This window comes from Halichoeres trimaculatus, unplaced genomic scaffold, assembly GCF_033239565.1.
Source record: "Halichoeres trimaculatus isolate MK-OKI-2021-1 unplaced genomic scaffold, fHalTri1.1 fHalTri1_scaffold_64, whole genome shotgun sequence".
NCBI classification, from domain to species: Eukaryota; Metazoa; Chordata; class Actinopteri; order Labriformes; family Labridae; genus Halichoeres; species Halichoeres trimaculatus.
Window position 1 is genome coordinate 149,704 of NW_027437243.1, and position 21,549 is coordinate 171,252.

Sequence of the window (21,549 nt, forward strand, 5' to 3'; positions counted from 1 at the left end):
TCCAGTTTAAGTCTCTCCTCCTCCTTCAGTCTCAGTCTTTCCTCTTCCACTTTTAGTCTCAGTCCCTCCTCCTCTCCATCCAGTTTCAGCTCTAGTCTCTCTGTCTCCTCTACCTTTTGCAGTCTCATGCCCTCCTTCTCCTCCTCCTGTCCTATTCTCTCCTCCTTTAGTCTCAGTCTCTTCTCTTCCTTTTCTTTTCTCAGTCTCTCCTGTCTTTGTCTTTTTTCCTTCTCCTCCTTTAGTCTCAGTCTCCCTCTTTCCTTCTCCTCCTCTTTCAGTCTCAGTGTCTCCTTCACCTCCTCCTCCTCCTCCTTCAGTCTCAGTGTCTCCTCCTCCTCATACAGGACCTTGTCCTTTCTTAGCTCATGTATGACCTTTTGTACCTGCTGGTCAATCAGATTCACCTCCTCCTTCAGTCTCAGTGTCTCCTCCTTCTCATACAGGACCTTGTCCTTTCTTAGCTCATGTATGACCTTTTGTACCTGCTCGTCGATCAGATTCACCTCCTCCCTCAGTCCCAGTATTTTCGCTCTTGGTGTTCTCCTTCTTTCCAAACTTGCCCGTCTCTCTCTCTCTTCTTTCTTCCTCAGTTTCAACCTCTTCTTCTCCTCCTCCAGTCTTAGTCTCCCCTTCTCCCCCTCTTCCCATCTCAGTCTGTTTCTGTCAAAGCGCTCCTTTGCCTTTTCTAGGTCATCTATTGCCTTTCTTAACACCTCCTCAGGCTGATTCACCTCCTCCACCAGTCCCGGTGTTTTCACTCTTTGTGCTCTTCTTCTTTGCAAACTTATCTGTCTCTCCTCCTCCTTCAGTCTCAGTCTGTTTCTTCCATTCACATCATTTGTCTTTTCTAAGCCATGCGTTAACTTTCTTAACTCCTCCTCGTACAGATTCATGTCCCACTCCAGCTCCTCCAGCTCCTCCAGCTCTATCACTATGTCCTCTATTTGTGTTCCCTCCTCCTCCTCCTCCTCCAGTATCAGTTTCTTTCTCTCATCCTCCTTCAGTCTCAGTCTCTCCTTCTCCTGCCTCAGTGTCTCCTCCCACTCCCATCTCTCCCTCTCTTCTTGCTCCTGTCTCTGTCTCCTCTCCCTGCTCCTCATCCTGGCCATACTTACCTCTCTCTCTTCCTCCTCCTGTCTCAGTGTCTCCTCCCACTCCCATCTCTCCCTCTTTTCTTGCTCCTGTCTCTGTCTCCTCTCCCTCCTCCTCATCCTGGCCATACTTACCTCCCTCTCTTCCTCCTCCTGTCTCAGTTTCTCCTCTGACTCCCATCTCTCCCTCTCCTCTCGTTCCTGGCTCTGTCTCTTGTCCCACCTCCTTATCCTGGTCATACTTACCCCTCTCTCCACCTCCTCCTGCTCCTGTCTTCGGCTCTCCATACTTACCATCTCTCTCCTCAAGCCTCTCCCGCCTCTCTCTTCTCCTCCTCCTCTCCTGTGCTCCTCTCTCCTCTCAGTCATGGTTTGAATTCGTTTGTGTGCTTCTCGCTTCAGTATTCTGAATGAAAAAATGATCAGAATATTTCTTTAATTACAAAATAAAGTCCAAATAGTTGTTGTTTTATGTCACTTCTTCGTGTTATTTATCTCTTTATAGTTATTACTGTTTAAAACATGATTCTTTGTATTGGATTGAACATTTATAAGGAAGCTATAATGTTAAGGACCATGTGTTTTAAGTTCCGACAAACAAACTCTGTTCAAATTGTAGTGAGGGTTATAATAACACCAAAATCTGTCATTTTGCTGCTGCTGTGACTCCTGAATTTCCCCTCGGCATAAATAAAATCTATTCTATTCTATTTCATTCTATTCTACTCTATTGACGTTGACACCAGTACAAAGCATGATATTTAAAACTCTTTGCAAACAACGCAACAGAATCAAGTCTTTTTATATTAGTGTTACAGAAACAGTCCCGAAGACGTGGCAGCACATTTGTGTGAATCTAACTGGGAAAGGCTTTAAGGAGGTTTGATTTTGACTGTTTATAGACCAACAGTTGTCAGCACAAAATAATAGAAATTTTACTTTAGAAAAATAAAAACCAGCTTTCTCACATAACTGTCGGTGTAATAAATAAATACAGATTACTGCTGACACACTTCTGTTCAGTAAGAGTAAAAACACAGAATGTCTCGGTAAAAAAGAACATATACCAAATTTATTCATATAAATGCAGTTAAAAAAGAAAGATAAACCAAAACCCAGTTAACTTTGGTAGTTTAAAGACTTAAATCGTCTCTCTTTCAACACAAATCTGAAGGACTACCTTGTTTTTGTTCAACTTCCAAGTATACATTCAAACAAAAGATGCGGGCAATGTCCGCAGCTGAAACTATCACAACTTAAAACTAAGAAACAGTCTTTTAACTTCAAATTCACATTGAGTTTCACACTCGGAAATGAAACTAAGATCCCCTTTCAGATTTATTATGATCAAAGACCTGTTTCACCTCAACGGATGATTTAAACTCTGTCAAACCTTCGAAAAAGTCACAGATCTTATCAAGAAAAGCCAGCACTGTCACATGGCCATCAGTGTAATCTGTCAAATAAATACAGATTACTGCTGACACGGTTCAGTAATAGTAAAAACACAGAATGTTTCGGTTAAAAAAAAAAGGGGGAAAAAAATCCTCTATCTATCATGTTACCTTCAGAGTTTAAAGTGTACTGTTACAGCAAAGCAGAGCTAGTCGATGCTAGTTTAAAACCGACATGCATTTGGAAGTATGCACCGTGTGTGAGCTGTTGTATAAAACGCTTGCGGACACCTCGGCTGAAAATATTACAGGGACGGACATATTTAATTGTAGTAAAGTAATATCTGTGGCGCATAACTCTACGCTACACAGGTATGAGCTCCTCAATCAATGTTTAGCTGTTTAGCGCTGTGCTGCAGCATGACCTAGCTTAAATATTAGCCGAAAACTGTGAAAACAGATGGAAAACTAGCTTGTGCTGCCACAGCAACGGCCTTGCGACCACCGAGGTCGTACGGCAGAAATTGTTCTGTTTAGTCACTTATACCAAATAAATTCACATAAATGCAGTAAAAAAAGAAGGATAAACCAAAACCGAGTTAACTTTGGCCGTTTAAAGACTTAAATCGTCTCTCTTTCAACACAAATCTTAAGGATTACCTTGTTTTTGTTCAACTTCCAAGTATAAATTTCAAGACAACGATGCGGACAATGTCCGCAGCTGAAACTATCAAAGCTACAAGCTACAAAACAGTCTTTCAACTTGAAATTCACATCAGTTTTACAATCGGAAATGACATTAAGCATCTCTTTCAGATTTATTATGATCAAAGACCTGTGTCACCTCAACGGATGATTTAAACTCTGTCAAACCTTCAAAAAAGTCACAGATCTTATCAAGGAATACAAAAATTACATTAATGAAACACACAATATCACGCCTCTTCCGACTAAAAATGCATTTTATTGAGTTGTGCTTAAGCTAGCCAAGCTTTAGCAGGAAAATTTGCAACATACCTCCCCAAGTGCCTTGGTGAAAAAGGCGGAAGGAACGCCCAGCTTGATTTTATACCCCGATGGAATTAACAGATTCCAGAATTTATCTGCACCAATCAAATTCAGACGCAACCCGTGCGTCCCTGACGTTTTAACAATAATAAAAATAATTAAAAAAAAAAATATTAAAATGGGAAATAAAAGTCCAAATAATTAACTCTCCCATGCCTGCTCGACAGTTTAGAAAAATAATCCTTTTAGTTGTTTTTTTTTTTCAAATACTTGATTGTTTTCCAAAAGTTTCACTCTAGTGGTTTACATACGTCTGCGCTTTCAGCATAAACACGACTTGATGTAAAAACGAATCAAACTATAAATAATTATTATTAAATAAAATACAAACACAATTTTCACTGAGTAGAAATTGAGAGTTTTGATCCGCTAATTTAAATGCTGAAAGTGGGATGAGCGGCTCTCCTTCTTTGAACTCGGGATGAACGAAGCCCATCCCGACCGTTGGAGGGCAGCATGGAGCCGACTTTTCTTGTTAGCTGTGAAATAATGCTGGATGAAGAAGACTACATGAAACTATCAACACTTGGAGAAGAGAGCTGACACATGAGGTGAGGTGAGGTCACTGACATCTTTAACGTTGTTTAACTAACCGTGGAGTGAGCCAATACTTGAAAATCTGTTGTAAACACTGGCATTTCTAAGTGATAGAGCAAGGTTACGGCCTGAGCTGTTACTGTACACTACTTCTTTGTTTTGTTTTTAATCTAGTTTAAAGCATTTTTTTTTTCCATCCCTAGCAATCACTTATCAAGTTCTCCACCTCAGACAGATGGAGAGGCAGAAGATATGGAGCTAGGGTTAGACTCAAGTGGAAGGAAGTCCACCAATTTTAGCCAGATCGTTTTTACTGCTCTCATAAAATGAAGGAGCCTGTAAAGTGATGGTAGTGAATAAACATTAACAGAGGTTTGCTTTAAAGATTCAGTGTGTATTTATCAGAACAGGCTGAAGGCAGAACTTTCAGAAAATATAAGCAAGCATTTTTAAAAGAGTATGGTCTCCTAATCATAATACTACTACTACTACTACTAATAATAATAATAATAATGAATTTCCCTTCTGGGATTAATAAAGTATTTTTTATCTTTATCTTTATCTTTAATAAGAAATACGGTTCATCTGTAAACTGTGGGTGAGACTTTTATGTCCACACAAACAGCAGATCCCCTTCATGTTTCTACAGTCACACAGAGCACGCAAACTCCTGACATACTTACACATTTTTGTATTCAGAACAAAATGCACTGACTGAAAAAATTTCTAAAGCCAGAACTTTCATTTTGCACATTATAATATTTGTAATTATTATTATTTTTTAATTATTATCTGTGATAAAGCTTTGACTTAAAAAATGTCTTCACTTTTCTCAGAATTTATTACATTTTTTTTGGTAACGATGTCTTTCGTCTCCCATTGTGACTTTTTTTTAATCATTTTTGATTTTTGATTTTTTTTCTTTGGGTCTTGTATTTAACGGTTTTAAAAATGTATATATTCATCGTACTTTTAATCTCTTAAATTTGACATCTTAAAATTTACAATTTCATGATTTCAATTTTTGGATTGTACAACTTCTGAAGATGCCAAGCCAATGCTTTAAGGCACTGAGATGCTACACCTGGATAACAACTGAGGCGCTCCTGTTGGCTTTTTGATGGATGAAACTCCAGGTTTTGTTTGCTTTTTCAATGATCAGTCCATTTGTTTGACAAAGCAAACGGTTAACTTGTGTAATACACTTACCAAATGTTTGTTCACCCTTCTGCATCACCATGGTGCCTCACCGCACAGCGGTCAAAAACTGTTTGACCCTTCCGGGTGAAACACTTAACCGCACTAACAAGGTCCTACCCTCATAAAGACTTTCACCCTTGATGAGCTCAGTTACAAACAAACATGAATGTAAACAAACCATTCATAATCTGATCCTACAACTATGAGTTGACTAAATAAGATTTTGTGTTGTTATAGTGCCTATGTTATTATTACTTCTTTATACCAAGGTTCTTTATTTCTTTAATCGTTTGGGGTGGGGGGCTCAGGCCGAAGTTTTAGGATTGTTGTGAATTAACTTTATTACCCAGGAACCTTTGCTGTAAATGATGCTTTAGTTGTTTACTGCAGTGTGTTTACGTTGTTCTTTTTGCTGCAGGAGTCTCCAGATTACACCAGTGTCCAGGAGCTGAAGTATTAGACCTGGTCATAAGTGAAGCGTTGCGCCTCTACCCTCCAGGGTTCAAGTAGATCAGATAGATGGACCACGACCGCACATTGAACGGACAACTGGTCCCTAAAGGTGTGACGATGGAGTTCCCAGCAGGCTTCCTTCACTATGACCAGGAGCACTGGCCGGAGCCGGAGAAGTTCATCCCTGAGCGGTGAGAGGATGCTCTGTAGGCTCAGTCTGTGTGTGTGTGTGTGTGTGTGTGTGTGTGTGTGTGTGTGTGTGTGTGTGTGTGTGTGTGTGTGTGTGTGTGTGTGTGTGTGTGTGTGTGTTTTTCAGCTCAGTATTTGAAGTCCTGTCAGACCAGCCCGTCTGGCACCAACAACCTGTCCACATTCAAAGTTTGTGCCATGTGATTGGCTGATTAGATATTTGTGTTAACGAGTAGCTGAAGTTTTGCCTTGTCAAAAAATGGCCACCTCCTACCAGGGGCGCGTTGTTCTTTTGGGACGGGCCAATTGGTGTAGTCGGCGGAGGGGGACTTAAGTCTGGGTTCCCCGGGACCCAGTGGAGAGCAGGGCTGGGGTGGGTTCTCCGGGACCCGCCGGAGAGCAAGGCCCCGAGGGAGAGCGGGGGCTAAAGGGGTGGTTGCCAGGGGTGGGAGACTTGGCCCCGACCCGGGTCCGTAGGGTTGGGCCGGGGTGGCCGGGCTGGCTGGGGTGCTTAGGGTTCTCCGGGACCCGCCGGAGAGCAAGGCCCCGAGGGAGAGCGGGGGCTAAAGGGGTGGCCGCCCGGGGTGGGAGACTTGGCCCCGACCCGGGTCCGTAGGGTTGGGTTAGGGTTGGGCCGGGGTGGCCGGGCTGGCCGGGCTGGCCGGGCTGGCTGGGGCGCTTAGGGTTCCCCGGGACCCGCCGGAGAGCAAGGCCCCTGGGGGAGAGAGGGGGCTGGAGGGAAGCTGCCAGCGGCGTGAGACTAGGCCCCCGACCCCACCTAGGGTTGGGCAGGGGCCTGCGGGCGGGCGGGCGGGCTGGCTGGGGTGCGCGGGTTACGTTCATTCTCACTAAGCTCACTGTACAAATCAACCAACAACTTCACACATTGTCTTTCTTCTCTACAAAAACAAGCCGCAAAGTCAAATCACTCATGGATTAACAACGCCTTCGAGTCATCTTTGCTGCCTTTTTTAAGCTGTCGCATCCTTGTCTATGTCATTTTGTCTATTTCTCTCAGCCATCTCACACTTGCCATGTTTTCTTAGCCGTGCAGGACCCATCATGCCCCAGGGAACATGCCCCAGAGGACATCCCCGTGTGTCTCAATCACTCTCGAAATCACCTCCAGCTGGACCACCTGGATCTTTACCTCATACATTTCCCTCTTGGTTTAAAGCTACACTGACACATACACACAAGTGGAACAGAGCTAAACTTTCACTTTAATCTGACCTTATTATCTGCATTAACCCACGAGGAGTGCCATTCTGGACACTCTAGAGCAGGGATGTCAAACTGGTGGCATGGAGGGCCAAGAGGCTGCAGCTATTCTTTCCAACCAACAACTCTACCAGCTGATTTCACTCATTACCTCACCTTCAAGCAGAGAGCAGGGACTAATCAGACAAATCAGCTGCTGGAGTTCTTGTTTGGAAGGAAAACCTGCAGCCTCTTGGCCCTCCATGCCACCAGTTTGACATCCCTGCTCTAGAGCTTTCCGTACTAAGAAAAAAGATCCTGTCTAGCTGCCCAAACCTTCCAAAGCAAACTAAAAGCATTACAGGAGAATGAAAACTCTTTAGGCTGATACATCCTAAGTCTCCTGATGTGTTTACCTGCAAGTTCAAAGCTTTTCTGTTGGTCTTTAGTGTTTTTTTGTCAGCTTATTTTTTTAGCCTTTTCCCCTTTATTACAGATCAGGACTCCAGGGCTGGAGTAAGAAATGTAGCGAGTGATGTCAGGAACAGAAATCAATTCAAGCGGCTCACATCAAATGAAACAGAGAAGATGGACCAGGACGGGGATTCAGGGGCGCTGCTGGCTCAGGTTGTCTGCTCTATTTCACAATAAAACACCACCCACAGACTCTGGCTGGTTAGTCAGACCAGGGGATCCTGAACTTTTCTCTCAGTGAACATCATAACAGTGGTACCAGAGACCAGTGACCCCCTGCTGGGGGAGGACACCAGCAGACCCATCCAAAAACCATTCTGTCTGCATGCACATCAATAAACTCCTGTTCAATTCTGTTTTGTTTTTTTTTTCACAACAGTGAATAAAATCTTCATTTGTAAATAGTTTTGAATGTAGAATTCATTTCTGAGCCTATAAAACACCACTGAACTCAAATCAAACTGTCCTCTCAACTATGAGCCTCATTTCTGCTTTTCTTTACAGAAAATGGGCCACCAGCTTTTCCCAGAGAAGGATGGAGAGTTACTGACCTGTGACATAGACTATGAAGATGTATGGAGGGTAAGCAAACTCTGTGTGTGTGTGTGTGTGTGTGTGTGTGTGTGTGTGTGTGTGTGTGTGTGTGTGTGTGTGTGTGTGTGTGTGTGTGTGTGTGTGTGTGTGTGTGTGTGTGTGTGTGTGTGTCTGTGTTCCGCACTCTACTGGCAACTTTAGAGGACTGCAACAGTCAGCCTCGAGGTTTCATGTAGAGATGGAATATGGATGCGATATAGACTCCTAATTTGCATCGTTTGCAGCTGTTCTTCTCTGTTTATGTTGAAGCCAAAGTGTTTTAGGACAAACCAGAGTTTTGTACCTTTTTTATTTACAGAAAGAAAACAATCAAGGCTTTATTTGCACGTTTTTCTGTATTTATTCAAATCATTGATCATTTTCTGTTCTACACACACATTTACACAAGTAAGCACACATATGTTTCCTCATATGACTGTCATGTTATGACTGTGATTAAAAATCATCATTGAAATTGTTAGTAAGTGATGAATAAAAAGTAAAACTTGTACCACTGTTCTCTGACTCTCTCCACAGGGTTTTTTTTAAGCAGCAGAATGAACACTCGGCACATCCGCAACATCCAAAATGACTGTTCAAACATTTCTTATCGAGGGTCCAAGTAAAAACCAGGAAAAGCTTCTGTCAGCGCACGTTTGGGTTTTGATCAGGGTGAGTTGAGCAGCTTCCCCAGCAGGGTGGTGAGTGCATTAACAGGAACACTCACATGTGCTCACTGGCTCTTCTAACGGCAAACATAAGCTTTGACGCTGTGTCGCTAACAGGGTCTCTGCTCGTACTCTTTGCAGGCTTTTCACTCTGCCACCAAACCTACGACCCAGTGTCTGCTCATGTTGAGGAACGAGCGCTGGAAGAGAGTGTGGAGCATCCTGTATATAAAGTGGACAGCGTGGCCATTTTAACTCGTTCTTCCTTCCTCTCTGTGGAGAAGCACAAAACACAGGCCCAAAAAACAGTGTCGGCTCCCATAAACATCTGATTTGTGAAATAAGGAACAAGTAGGGCTGTGCTATTTCTGTTACCCGGAATCCCAATTATACAACATGAGAAGTCATCCTAAAAGAGTAAGGACAAATCTTGGCATTCAGCTCAAACTCTGCTAAATGTACAGAAACAGCGGTGAACCTCCACAAACAAGAAGCACCTTATTCTGAGGTGTCTGAGAAAAACTCCATGTGTCCAAGCTTTGATGACTTTTCAATGATACTACTACTACTACTACCACTACTACTACTACTACTACTACTACTACTACTACAACAACTAATACTACTACTACTACTACTGCTACTACTACTACTACTACTACTACTACTACTACTACAACAACTAAGACTACTACTACTACAACAACTAATACTACTACTAGGCTTCTACTACTACTACTACTACTACTACTACTACTACTGCTACTACTACTACTACTTATTATAATAATAATAATAAAAAAAATAAAAATTGGGTCAACATAGCACTTTTCTTTTTTGGTCAGTTTTTGTTTGTTTGGAAAGGCACATGTGACATAACGTTCCTTTGGGGAAAGGGTACAGTATGCAGTAAACATTCCACACGTGGTTATGAAAATGATCATTGCCAATCCTTAGTTTTAATAGATTTAACAACAAGGAGAAGAGGTGAGCGGAGGAGGGGTCTGGCTCCGTTTCTTAACTTATCTGGAATAAGACACATCCAAATTTTGACCTTTGCATCAACCTAAACCCAAACCCAAACCAGGTAGGTGGATTCACAATAAACAAAACCTGGTCAGATTACAGAGATTACGGGTTTCACGTAGTTTGTCCAAAATGACCAAGTCCTGAAAAAGGATTCCCTTTGACCCTTCAGAGAAAATGACCACCTCTCAAGACTGTAAATGTCCTGTACAATATCAAGCCACTTTTCCATTGTAGGTGCCTGGGCTTTTAACCACTTTCTGGTGATTGTCTTTTTGCTTGCTGCCAAAAGCACAGCCAGCAGCTTTTTGTCTCTCAGAGTCCAGTTTTCAAAAGAAAAATCTCCCAAATACAGGGCTTCCAACTTAACAGGAACGTCCTCAGTAAAGATATTGCTCCACAGCTGCTCCCAAAACGCTTTGATCCATTGACAACTCCAAGAAATAGGACAGTGATTTGCATCTTTTGTCCCACAGAGTCTCCAGCAGGTGTCTCCACTGTTCTGAAGTTTTCCCTGGGCTGGGGTTACCAAAAAAATCTACCTATGTTTTTCCCACAGAATTCCCTCCATGTGTTGGAGGTTGAGGCCATCCATCGTAACTTCAAATGTTTTCCCAGCTTTCAGTTGAAATGCATATGTTTCCCTCCTTCTCCCACTCATTTCCTATATAGTTTGTATCACCCTGATTAGATAGCAAAGTACCATCATATAGTTTAGAAATGAGCTTTGTACTTAGCGTGAGCCTGTTTCAACACAGATAGAAACACACTGAGGAATTCTCAATCAGATTTTTCCCACTTGTCTTTCAAGTTTTGATTCAAATAAGTTCTAACCTGTCAATATCGCTGGAAGTCCTCTTTTTCTAAACCATGAGATTTTTCAAGTTCCTCAAAACTCTGAAACATCCCTTTCTGAATAAAAGTGTAACAGGTGGTCAAGCCTTTTGAGAGCCAAGCCCCAAATCTGCCATCAATCCTATTTGACTCTAAGGCTCAAGTATTTGAGTCCCATTCCCTAACCCACATGTTTTGGTGATCCTTTTCCAGGAAGATAAAACTGTGAGGAACACAGTTCAATCAGATAGGGCTCCGTTAATCTTTATTTTAGCTCTTGGTTTATTGTATAAAGCAGCAATTACATCAATTAGAGCAGTGCTTCCCAATCCTGGTCCTGGGGGACCCCCCTGCCCTGCACGTTTTAGATGTTACCCCACTCCAGCACACCTGATTCAAATGAATGGCTCGTTATCCGGCTCCAGCAGGGCTTGATGACGAGCTGATCATTTGAATCAGGTGTGTTGGAGTGGGGAACATAAAAAACATGCAGGGCAGGGGGTCCCCAGGACCAGGATTGGGAAACACTGCATTAGGCTCTGGTGGAATCCAAATTTAGGCATTACTTTATATTAAAAGGTCCACATGACCCAGTCAAATGCCTTCTCTGCATCCAAACTCAGCACAAGGGTTTCTAATCTTTGTTGCATTGAACGGTCCAGAACATGTCAAGTTTTCCTGAGTCTGTCTCTGTCTGATAGACTCCATTCTAGTCCACTTTTTTCGTAGCCTAAATTGACCTCTTCATTTAAGGCTACTTCTTAAAGTAGACCTAATGCACACCTTGATTTGAAGCCTAGCTCAAATTGACCTCTTCATTCTGGACCACTTCTGCCACATTCATAAGATGTGCTCCACAAACAAAGACTCATTCATGTCATTGTCACATTGAGCTGGTGTATTGAGCTATTATTGTGGCAAAATGATGTGTGTGTGGGTCAATGCATCCACGAATATGTGAACTGATCCACAAATGTGTGGACCGATTCACAAATCTGTCAAATATTTACAAATGTGTGCACAAATCCACAAATGTTTAAACTGATTCACAAATAAAAATGTAGTCTGAGATGGCTGAAAAGTCTCAATTTTTTTTTTTTGTTTGTCTTACAAGAGCTAAAAATCCACACAAATCATCAGATACAACTGAGGCAGTGTGGATTGCTAAGTGGCTGAGGCGTGGTGCTACAATGATAGCTCCATACCTGGCAGCCTGCGCCTGGGAGCCTGAGCTCAGGGCAAAGTAATCCGCCTCTCACAGACGGATTCTTTCTCATTTGCAGATCACTGGCCCGGCAGGACTGTAGCAAACATCACGTGCACACAGACAGTCCATCGGGAGGCCCGCCTCAGTCGTAATGATGACAATAATGATGGGATTTGAAAAATACCCAGACTTTTCAGCCATTTAAGACCATCCATTTATTTGTAAAGCAGTTTAAACATTTCTGGATTGGCAAAGACATTTGTGGATATTTGACACATTTGCAAATCTGTTTACACCTTTGTGTAATCAAACATTTGGGATGCATTTACACACGCTAATCATTTTGTTACAATAATAGCTCCATACTGGTGCAAATACTGATCATTTTATGGCTTTTGGCAAAGTATGTTTTGGGGGTTTGTATTGCCACATTATGTAATAACGCCCCATGATGTAATAATCTGATTAATTTTCAATTCACTATGTAATAACGCTGCATTTTGGTCTAGAATTTTTGAGCGCAGTGCATAGTAAACTCCTCTGCATTATGTAATACATTCTGACACCGCGCATCCATCAGTAAATACAAAATGCAGGCGTTGCACTTTTTGATGAAGAAAATGTAAGAATTATGTGCATTATGTAACAAACCACCAAAATGGATGTCTTTATTAGGAAAAAAAAACAGATCATCAAAAAGATATTGACTTAGAGAAAGCAGCATGAGGGGCAAATATAATTTCATTAGAAAAACTAGTGATGACGCCTCATTGGTCAAATCTAAATCAAACTCCAGTGACTGGCACCAAGCGCCAGGAGCGTCAGGGGGCATCAGGTGTTGGCAGGCCATTTGGGTACCTCTCAGCCAGCCCCCCAGGCAGCCACACTTAGCCCCGGACCGCCTGGACCACGGGGACCACCGGGACCACGGGGACCACGGGGACCACCGGGACCACCTCTCGGCCCTGGGTGACTTCTGCACCTCTCGGCCCTGCGCACCCACACTTAAGCACCCCCCCTCTGCTGACTACACCACACAACCACGGCCCCAAAAGACCTTGCGCCCTAAAATTCCTATCATTTCAGTTTTACCCGTTGCTAGGTGCCTTGCCCACCTCTCAGCCCTCCAGGCACCCACACCTACAATATATTTCTGATGGTATAACATTTTTTTTTTTTTTTTAATTTGAGATATCTATTTGGCTGGTTTGTTGCATAATGCACCTAATTCTTATATTTTCTTGATATAAAAAAAATACAACACCTGCATTTTGTAATGACTGATGCAATATGTCTGAATGTACTACATAATGCAGCAAAGTTTATCACATACATTTAAAACACTATAAAACAAAATGTGTCAGATTATTACAAAATGCTGTTTTTTACAAAATGAATTGAAAATGTATTACAGTATTACAGCACGGGGCGTTATAACATGATGTGGCACCACAGGTTCATTGGTAAAGAGGTTCATGGGTGTGGGGGGAAATGGGGTGTGCTTGAACTGGGCAGTGTGTGTGTGCTTGAGGAACTGGGCAGTGTGTGTGTGTGCTTGAGGAACTGGGAAGTGTGTGTGTGTGTGCTTGAGGAACTGGGCACAGTGTGTGTGTGCTTGAAGAACTGGGTAGTGTGTGTGTGTGCTTGAGGAACTGGGCAGTGTGTGTATGCTTGAGGAACTGGGCAGTGTGTGTGTGCTTGAGGAACTGGGCAGAGTGTGTGTGCTTGTGGAACTGGGCAGTGTGTGTGTGCTTGAGGAACTGGGCAGTGTGTGTGTGCTTGTGGAACTGGTTCTGAGCTTTTATCCACAGTTTTCAGACTCAGTCAGTTTCTTCAGTTTGAAACGTTTTCCTCGGCCTTGGGAAAACTCTTCCACACGGCACTGAAGAGGCTGGAGTACACAGAGAGCGTGTAGCCACTTTACACGGGTCAGGGTGAACTGTTTCCCAGAGTACCAGCTGCTCAAACTGGGTGTAGCATCCCGATCTTCTGCTGCAGCAGGATCTACAGTGCCCAGACCTCTGGGGCTGAACCCTGGTTCTGTTTGCTGCTCTAGATCTGGATCACCTGCGGAGATCATGACTCTGGAGTCACATGACACACAATATCTTGTTGACAGCACACCATGCAAAAGAACACTCACCTGTTGGGAGTGAAAGTACACTCACAGGTTTCACAGGTTTGTCTGTCAGGTGTTTGTTATACGTCACCTCACTTCATTTCGTGTCTCCACTTCCCTCCTTTGTTTCTCTGTAGATGGACACCTTGGGACAGAAGCAGAAAGCAGCAGTAAAAGCTCCTTTGCAGTGTAACACACGTGAACCTGGCCGATGGACAGGAAATGAGCGCCTCAGTGTTGGCGAGGCAGCTACGATCAATCAGATAAAACCAGAGAGGAATGAAAAGAGAGGAGGAATGGCTTTGTAGCTGTCAGTTCACAGGCTTTAAATATGAAGGCTTACACTTCCATGGATACAACACCTGAGTTTGAGCTGTTTGGGCGTCTGTGGAAGAAAACTTTCAGGGAGCATCAGCAGCACACGTACACCGATCCAGACAACACGTTGCATGTCATACCTGCATTTACTGCAGCGTTTGCATTCACTGGAACAGTCGTGGCCGTAAGCTCAAGTGGTTTGTGGTAACGCTGCACTGAAGCCCGCTCTGGTCCCAGCTCAGGACCCGACATTGCACCCACTTGATGAGTTTGAAAGAGCTCAACCGTCGTCGCTCAGTGTTTTTTTGATGCACTGATGCTCCGGTAGTGTTTTCCACGCTGGCTGACGGCTGTTGGTGCTGATAGTTTGGGCTTTTCCTGAAGCGGGCGGTATGGTGTTGTACTGCGGGTCCATCCCTGTGTTTTTCATCCACTCAGGAGCCTTTGAGGCAGGTGACAGCCAGTGGGAGACAAGATGCCGTACTTTGAGGCCTTTCCTCACAACATTTGATTTTCTTCAAATGAGAACTTACCTCAAATAGGCGCTGACAATGTTTCCTACATTGTGGTTTAGAGCGCCTGTGCTCAGGTTGTTCTTTTGTCTCTGTGTCAGGGACATCTGCTCTCACAAGTTTGACCTTTTCAGGTTGTTTGACTGTGTATCTTTGTCATTTTCAAATTGGCTGTGAATGGATCACTGCACTATATCATATTGGAGTGTTAAATCACACACTTCTTCTGTTTGATGCTTCTTGCTTTTTGTTGCTTTGCCTAATTTTAGCCCGCCACCACCCCCCCTCATCGGAGGACAAATAACTTTATTCCATGCTACGCTTTCAGACCGTCTCTTTTCCTCATCCAATCACTAAGTCCTATTTTGAAAGTATTTGTTTCCAGACTCATATTTATTAAGATGGAAATTTATCTCGTCAGATCATGACAGTCATCATTTATTTAGAACTATTTTAGAACTACCTATGATCATGTGTCCTATGATCTTTGAATAATTGATCATTTCTTAACATTGTATTTTAATTTATTTACATGTTATTTGATTGTGTGTGTGTCTCAGCACACACTGCAGCTTTCCTTCCAGTTTTTTTGTTGTTGTTGTTGGTTTTTTATTTTTGGCCCGCCACCACCCCCCCTCATCGGAGGACAAATAACTTTATTCTATATTTAAAGAACTATTTCAGAAAAGAGCTGAGTCTGGTCAAACTATTTTTTTATTCATTGTCCACATGATTTAATAGCTGTTTACATTAAACTAGATGAAATTTGTTTAGAAAAACACTGGCTGTAAAATTTTGATTTGGATGACACCTGAACAAGCTCTGTTCATCTATTTCAAATTAGATTAGCAGATTATTAGCTGAACTGATAATTGTGTTGGACACACACAACAATTAACTTTGATTTTTTCTCTGAACTTTTACCCTGCCACCACCCCCCCTCATCGGAGGACAAAGTACTTTGTTCTACATTAAAGACACTAGTTTGGAAGTTGTCAAACTAGTTGTTTTTAAAGTTTAAATGATTCCTAGAAAAAAAAATTGTGTGTGTCATCCAATCTTTAGCTTTTACCCTGCCACCACCCCCCCTCATCGGAGGACAAATAACTTTCTTCTACTTTAAAAGAACTATTCAGAGTCTAACTTTTTTTGCCTGTTTTTTTTTTTCTTGTTATCAGGATAATTATTGTGATTTTGGAGACTACTCTATTAAACGTAATTTAAACACTTTTTACTGGACAACACATTAGCTTTAACCATCTTATCAAGATATCAAGTAAAATGTTATAGGAAAAATAACTATAATTTTGTGTGTGATGTCCAACCTTTTACTTTTACCCTGCCACCACCCCCCCTCATCGGAGGACAAATAACTTTCTTCTACTTTAAAAGAACTATTTAGAGTCTGTCTTTTAAATTAACTATTTGTTTAATTAATTCATTTATTTTTTGTTATTGAGATGATAATTGTGATTAAAAAAGTGATAAAAAATAAACTAAAAACCTATTATTGGACAACACATAAGCTTTAACTATCTAATCAAGTATCATTTAATGAAATGTTTGAATTTAAAGGGTAATAAAATTTTGTGTTTGTTGTCCAACCTTTTACTTTTACCCTGCCACCACCCCCCCTCATCGGAGGACAAAGTACTTTCTTCTACTTTAAAAGAACTATTTAGAGTCTGACTTTTAAATTAACTATTTGTTTAATTTATTCATTTATTTTTTTGTAATTGAGATGATAATTGTGATTAAAAAAGTGATAAAAAATAAATGAACTAAAAACCTATTATTGGACAACACATAAGCTTTAACTATCTAATCAAGTATCATTTAGTGAAATGTTTGAATTTTAAGGGTAATATAATTTTGTGTGTGTTGTCCAACCTTTTACTTTTACCCTGCCACCACCCCCCCTCATCGGAGGACATATAACTTTCTTCTACTTTAAAAGAACTATTTAGAGTCTGACTTTTTTTTTGCCTGATTTTTTTTCTTGTTCTTTGGATAATTATTTTAATTTTGGGAACTTTTTTGAACATCATTTAAATACCTTTTATTAGACAACACACAATCTTTAACTTATCCAATCAAGCATCATTTAATGAAATGTTTGAATTGAAAGAATAATATAATTTTATGTGTGTGTGTGTGTGTGTGTGTGTGTGTGTGTGTGTGTGTGTGTGTGTGTGTGTTGTCCAACCTTTTACTTTTACCCTGCCACCACCCCCCCTCATCGGAGGACAAATAACTTTCTTCTACTTTATACCTACTTTAAAATAACTATTCTAGGGTTTTTTATGTTTTTATTTTTCTCTAATTTAAATGATTTTTGAAAGTAGTTTAACTGTTTAAATGTTTTGTGTGTTTTTAGTTTTTTTTTATGAAGTGTGTGTGTGTGTGTGTGTATGTGTGTGTGTGTGTGTGTGTGTGTGTGTGTGTACTAAATAATGCAAATACTTACCAAACACTTACCTCTTCTCCTTGGCTGAGTTCATCCTGGAGTCCTCACCCCGTCTTGCGGCTTATCTTCTCCTCCAGGTTTCTCTGCTTCTTCTGCAGCTTCATCCTCTTGGACTGTTGCTTCCGTAAGCGCATCTCCTTGTCGGCAGGATCAGGATCCTCTGAAAGAAACCAAATATTCAAGGTGACTTTTGAGTGAAGCTGAGAGATTGTCTCTTATTTGACAGATTTTTGATCAAATCAAATCTTTTTTTTAAAAGAGAAATTTAAAAACAAGGTTTGAAAGTTGCTTTCTTACCCCTGGCCTGGATCTTGGCCTCCTTCTTCTCACTCCTGGTGATGTTCTTGAGGACCCGGTCCCTCTGGAGCTCCAGGAGGCGCAGTTTCAGTTTTGAAAACTGGCTCTCATTTTGAAGAGGTTGATGACTTTTCTCTTCCTCCTGTTCCCCAGAGTGTGCCTGTCCTCTACGTTTCTCCTCCTGCTCCCGCAGCACCCTCCTTCTTCTTTCCCTTATCCACCTGCTCTCCGTCATCTCCCGCTTGTCCGCCCACACCGCATCTTTCCATTTCTCCTCTTCCTCCTCATATGGGCTTGGTTCCTCCTCGGTCTCTTCGTCCCCGTCACCTAGTTTCAGGACCACTAGCCACCCTGCCTCCTGCCACTGTCTCTGCTTTTCAAGTCTCACCCTTTTTTCCTCTTCCTCCAGCCTCAGTCTCTCCCTCTCAAGTCTGGCTCTTTTCTCCTCTTCCTCCTCATCTGTTGTGAATGTCTGTACCTCCGTCTCTGCGTCCTCGTCACGTATTTTCAGGACCACTAGCAACCCTGCCTCCTCCCACTGTCTCTGCTTTTCAAGTCTCACCCTTTTTTCCTCTTCCTCCAGCCTCAGTCTCTCCTTCTCAAGTCTGGCTCTTTTCTCCTCTTCCTCCAGCCTCAGTCTCTTCTTCTCAAGTCTCAGTCTTTTCTCCTTTTCCTCCTCATCTGGTCTGATTATCTGTACCTCCGGCTCTTCCTCCTCGTCATCTACTCTCAGGACCCGTGCCAACAGTCTCTCCTTCTCCTTCTCCTTCTCAAGTTTCACTCTTTTCTCTTCTTCCTCTAGCCTCAGTCTCTCCTTCTCTTCCTCTGCTCTAAGTCTCTTCTCCTCCTCCTGTCTTTCTCTCTGCCTCCTGGTCTTCTCCATAAGAGCTTTTCTCTCCTCTTCCTGCTTTTGTTTTTCTCTCTCCTCCCTCAATCTCAGTCTCAGTCTCTCCTTCTCCTCATTCTGGTTTGGTGGTCTCTCCTCTTCCTGCTCCTGTTTCAGTTTCCTATTCTTTTCCTGTTTTCGTCTCTCCCCCTGTCTCCAGCACTGCTCCGCCTCCTGTAACAGTCTTTCTAAATCCTCCTCCTCCTCTAGTCTCAGTTTCTCTTCCTCCTCCCGTTTTCTCTCCCTTCTCCTCCTTCTGTTCTCCATCATCTCTTGTCTTTCAATGACTTCCTTGTCCTGTCTCTGTCTCCTCTCCTCCTTCTCTTTTAATAACTCCTCTTTCAGTGTCAGTCTCTCCTCTTTCAGTGTCAGTCTCTCCTCCTTCTGTGTCAGTCTCTCCTCCTCCTCCTCCTCCCGTATCAATTTGTCCACTTGATCCTCTTGCATCTGTGTCTCCTCCTCATCCTGAATCAATCTCTCCTCCTCCTCTCGTATTAGTTTGTCCACTTGGTCCTCTTGCATCTGTGTCTCCTCCTCCTCACGAATCAGTTTCTCCTCCTCCTCTCGTATCAGTTTGTCCACTTCGTCCTCTTGCATCTGTTTCTTCTCCTCCTCCTGCTTGCGTTTTTCTATCTCCTCCTTCAGTCTCAGTCTCTCATTCTCCTCCTTCATTCTTAGTTTTTCATTCTCCTCCTCCTCTTTCAGTCTCTGTCTCTCCTCCTCTTCCTTCTTTAGTCTCAGTCTCCTCTCTCTTCTTCTTCTTCTCTCCATACTTACCTGTTTGTCTCTTTCCTCCTGCTCCAGTCTGAGTCTCTCCTCCTCCTCCTCTAATCTGACTCTCTCCTCCTCCTGCTCCAGTCTGAGCCTCTCCTCCTGCTCCAGTCTGAGCCTCTCCTCCTGCTCCAGTCTGAGCCTCTCCTCCTGCTCCAGTCTGAGCCTCTCCTCCTCCTCCTGCTCCAGTCTAAGTCTCTCCTCCTCCTCCTCCTCCAGTCTGAGTCTCTCATGCTCCTGTCTCAGTCTCCTTTCTTTCCTTCTTCTCCTTCTCTCCATACTTACCTGTTTGTCTCTTTCCTCCTGCTCCAGTCTGAGCCTCTCCTCTTCCTCCTGCTCCAGTCTGAGCCTCTCCTCTTCCTCCTGCTCCAGTCTGAGCCTGTCCTCCTCCTCCAGTCTCAGTCTCCTTTCTTTCCTTCTTCTCCTTCTCTCCATACTAACCTGTTTGTCTCTTTCCTCCTGCTCCAGTCTGAGCCTCTCCTCTTCCTCCTGCTCCAGTCTGAGCCTCTCCTCTTCCTCCTGCTCCAGTCTGAGCCTCTCCTCTTCCTCCTGCTCCAGTCTGAGCCTCTCCTCTTCCTCCTGCTCCAGTCTGAGCCTGTCCTCCTCCTCCAGTCTCAGTCTCCTTTCTTTCCTTCTTCTCCTTCTCTCCATACTAACCTGTCTGTCTCTTTCCTCCTGCTCCAGTCTGAGTCTCTCGTCCTCCTCTAATCTGAGTCTCTCGTCCTCCTCTAATCTGAGTCTCTCCTCCTCCTCTAATCTGAGTCTCTCGTCCTCCTCCTGCTCCAGTCTGAGTCTCTCCTCCTCCTCCTCCTGTCTCAGTCTCCTTTCTTTCCTTCTTCTCCTTCTCTCCATACTTACCTGTTTGTCTCTTTCCTCCTCCTCTAATCTGAGTCTCTCCTCCTGCTCCTTCTCCTCCTCCAGTCTGAGTCTCTCATGCTTCTCCTCCTCCTCTAATCTGAGTCTCTCGTCCTCCTCCTGCTCCAATCTGAGTCTCTCCTTCTCCTCCTCCCCCTCCTCTAATCCGGCCATCTCCTCCTCCTCCTGCTCCAATCTGAGTCTCTCCTTCTCCTCCTCCTCCTCTAATCCGGCCATCTCCTCCTCCTCCTGCTCCAATCTGAGTCTCTCCTTCTCCTCCTCCTCCTCTAATCCGGCCATCTCCTCCTCCTCCTGCTCCAATCTGAGTCTCTCCTTCTCCTCCTCCTCCTCTAATCCGACCATCTCCTCCTCCTCCTGCTCCAATCTGAGTCTCTCCTTCTCCTCCTCTAATCTGACTATCTCCTCCTCCTCCTGCTCCAGTCTGAGTTTCTCCTCCTTGTCCTCCTCTAATCTGAGGCTCTCCTCCTCCTCCTCCTTCAGTCTCTCCTTCTCCCCCAGTCTCAGTCTCTCCTCCTCCTTCAGTCTCAGTCGCTCCTTCTCCTTCAGTCTCAGGTCCTCCTCCTCCAGTTTCACTCTCACCTCCTCCTTCATTCTTATTCTCTTCTTTGCCTCCTTAAGTCTCTGGCTCTCCTCCTCCTCCTCCTCCTCCAGTTTCAGTCTCTCTTCCTTCAACAGTTTCAGTCTCCTCTTTGCCTCCTTTAATCTCAGTCCTTCCTCCTCCTCCTCCAGTTTCAGTCTCTCCTCCTTCATCAGTTTCAGTCTCCTCTTTGCCTCCTTTAATCTCAGTCCCTCCTCCTCCTCATCCAGTTTAAGTCTCTCCTCCTCCTTCAGCCTCAGTCTTTCCTCTTCCACTTTTAGTCTCAGTCCCTCCTCCTCCTCCTCCAGTTTCAGTCTCTCCTCCTTCATCAGTTTCAGTCTCCTCTTCGCCTCCTTTAATCTCAGTCCCTCCTCCTCCTCATCCAGTTTAAGTCTCTCCTCCTCCTTCAGTCTCAGTCTTTCCTCTTCCACTTTTAGTCTCAGTCCCTCCTCCTCTCCATCCAGTTTCAGCTCTAGTCTCTCTGTCTCCTCTACCTTTTGCAGTCTCATGCCCTCCTTCTCCTCCTCCTGTCCTATTCTCTCCTCCTTTAGTCTCAGTCTCTTCTCTTCCTTTTCTTTTCTCAGTCTCTCCTGTCTTTGTCTTTTTTCCTTCTCCTCCTTTAGTCTCAGTCTCCCTCTTTCCTTCTCCTCCTCTTTCAGTCTCAGTGTCTCCTTCACCTCCTCCTCCTCCTCCTTCAGTCTCAGTGTCTCCTCCTCCTCATACAGGACCTTGTCCTTTCTTAGCTCATGTATGACCTTTTGTACCTGCTGGTCAATCAGATTCACCTCCTCCTTCAGTCTCAGTGTCTCCTC

The 21,549-nt window shown here is 43.4% G+C and overlaps 1 protein-coding gene across 1 annotated transcript; it reads right to left on the reverse strand.

Moving 5' to 3' along the window:
- Positions 1-17,313: 17,313 nt before the first annotated feature.
- Positions 17,314-19,563, reverse strand: LOC141786706 (uncharacterized). Its single transcript, XM_074665251.1, has 2 exons — positions 17,628-19,563; positions 17,314-17,490 (listed from the first exon to the last, which is right to left on the reverse strand). Exons 1-2 carry the CDS (start codon positions 19,561-19,563, stop codon positions 17,375-17,377), a joined length of 2,052 nt encoding a protein of 683 aa, XP_074521352.1. The 3' UTR covers positions 17,314-17,374.
- Between the last annotated feature and the right edge of the window lie 1,986 nt (positions 19,564-21,549).

Bases quoted from the DNA above. Each gene is read 5' to 3' on its own strand.
- LOC141786706 (XM_074665251.1), bottom strand. From the start codon at position 19,563: ATGGAGAGAAGGAGAAGAAGGAAAGAAAGGAGACTGAGACAGGAGCAT. The intron at 17,491-17,627 runs GTAAGAAAGCAA...GGTTTCTTTCAG, and splicing joins GGCCAAGATCCAGGCCAGGG to AGGATCCTGATCCTGCCGAC.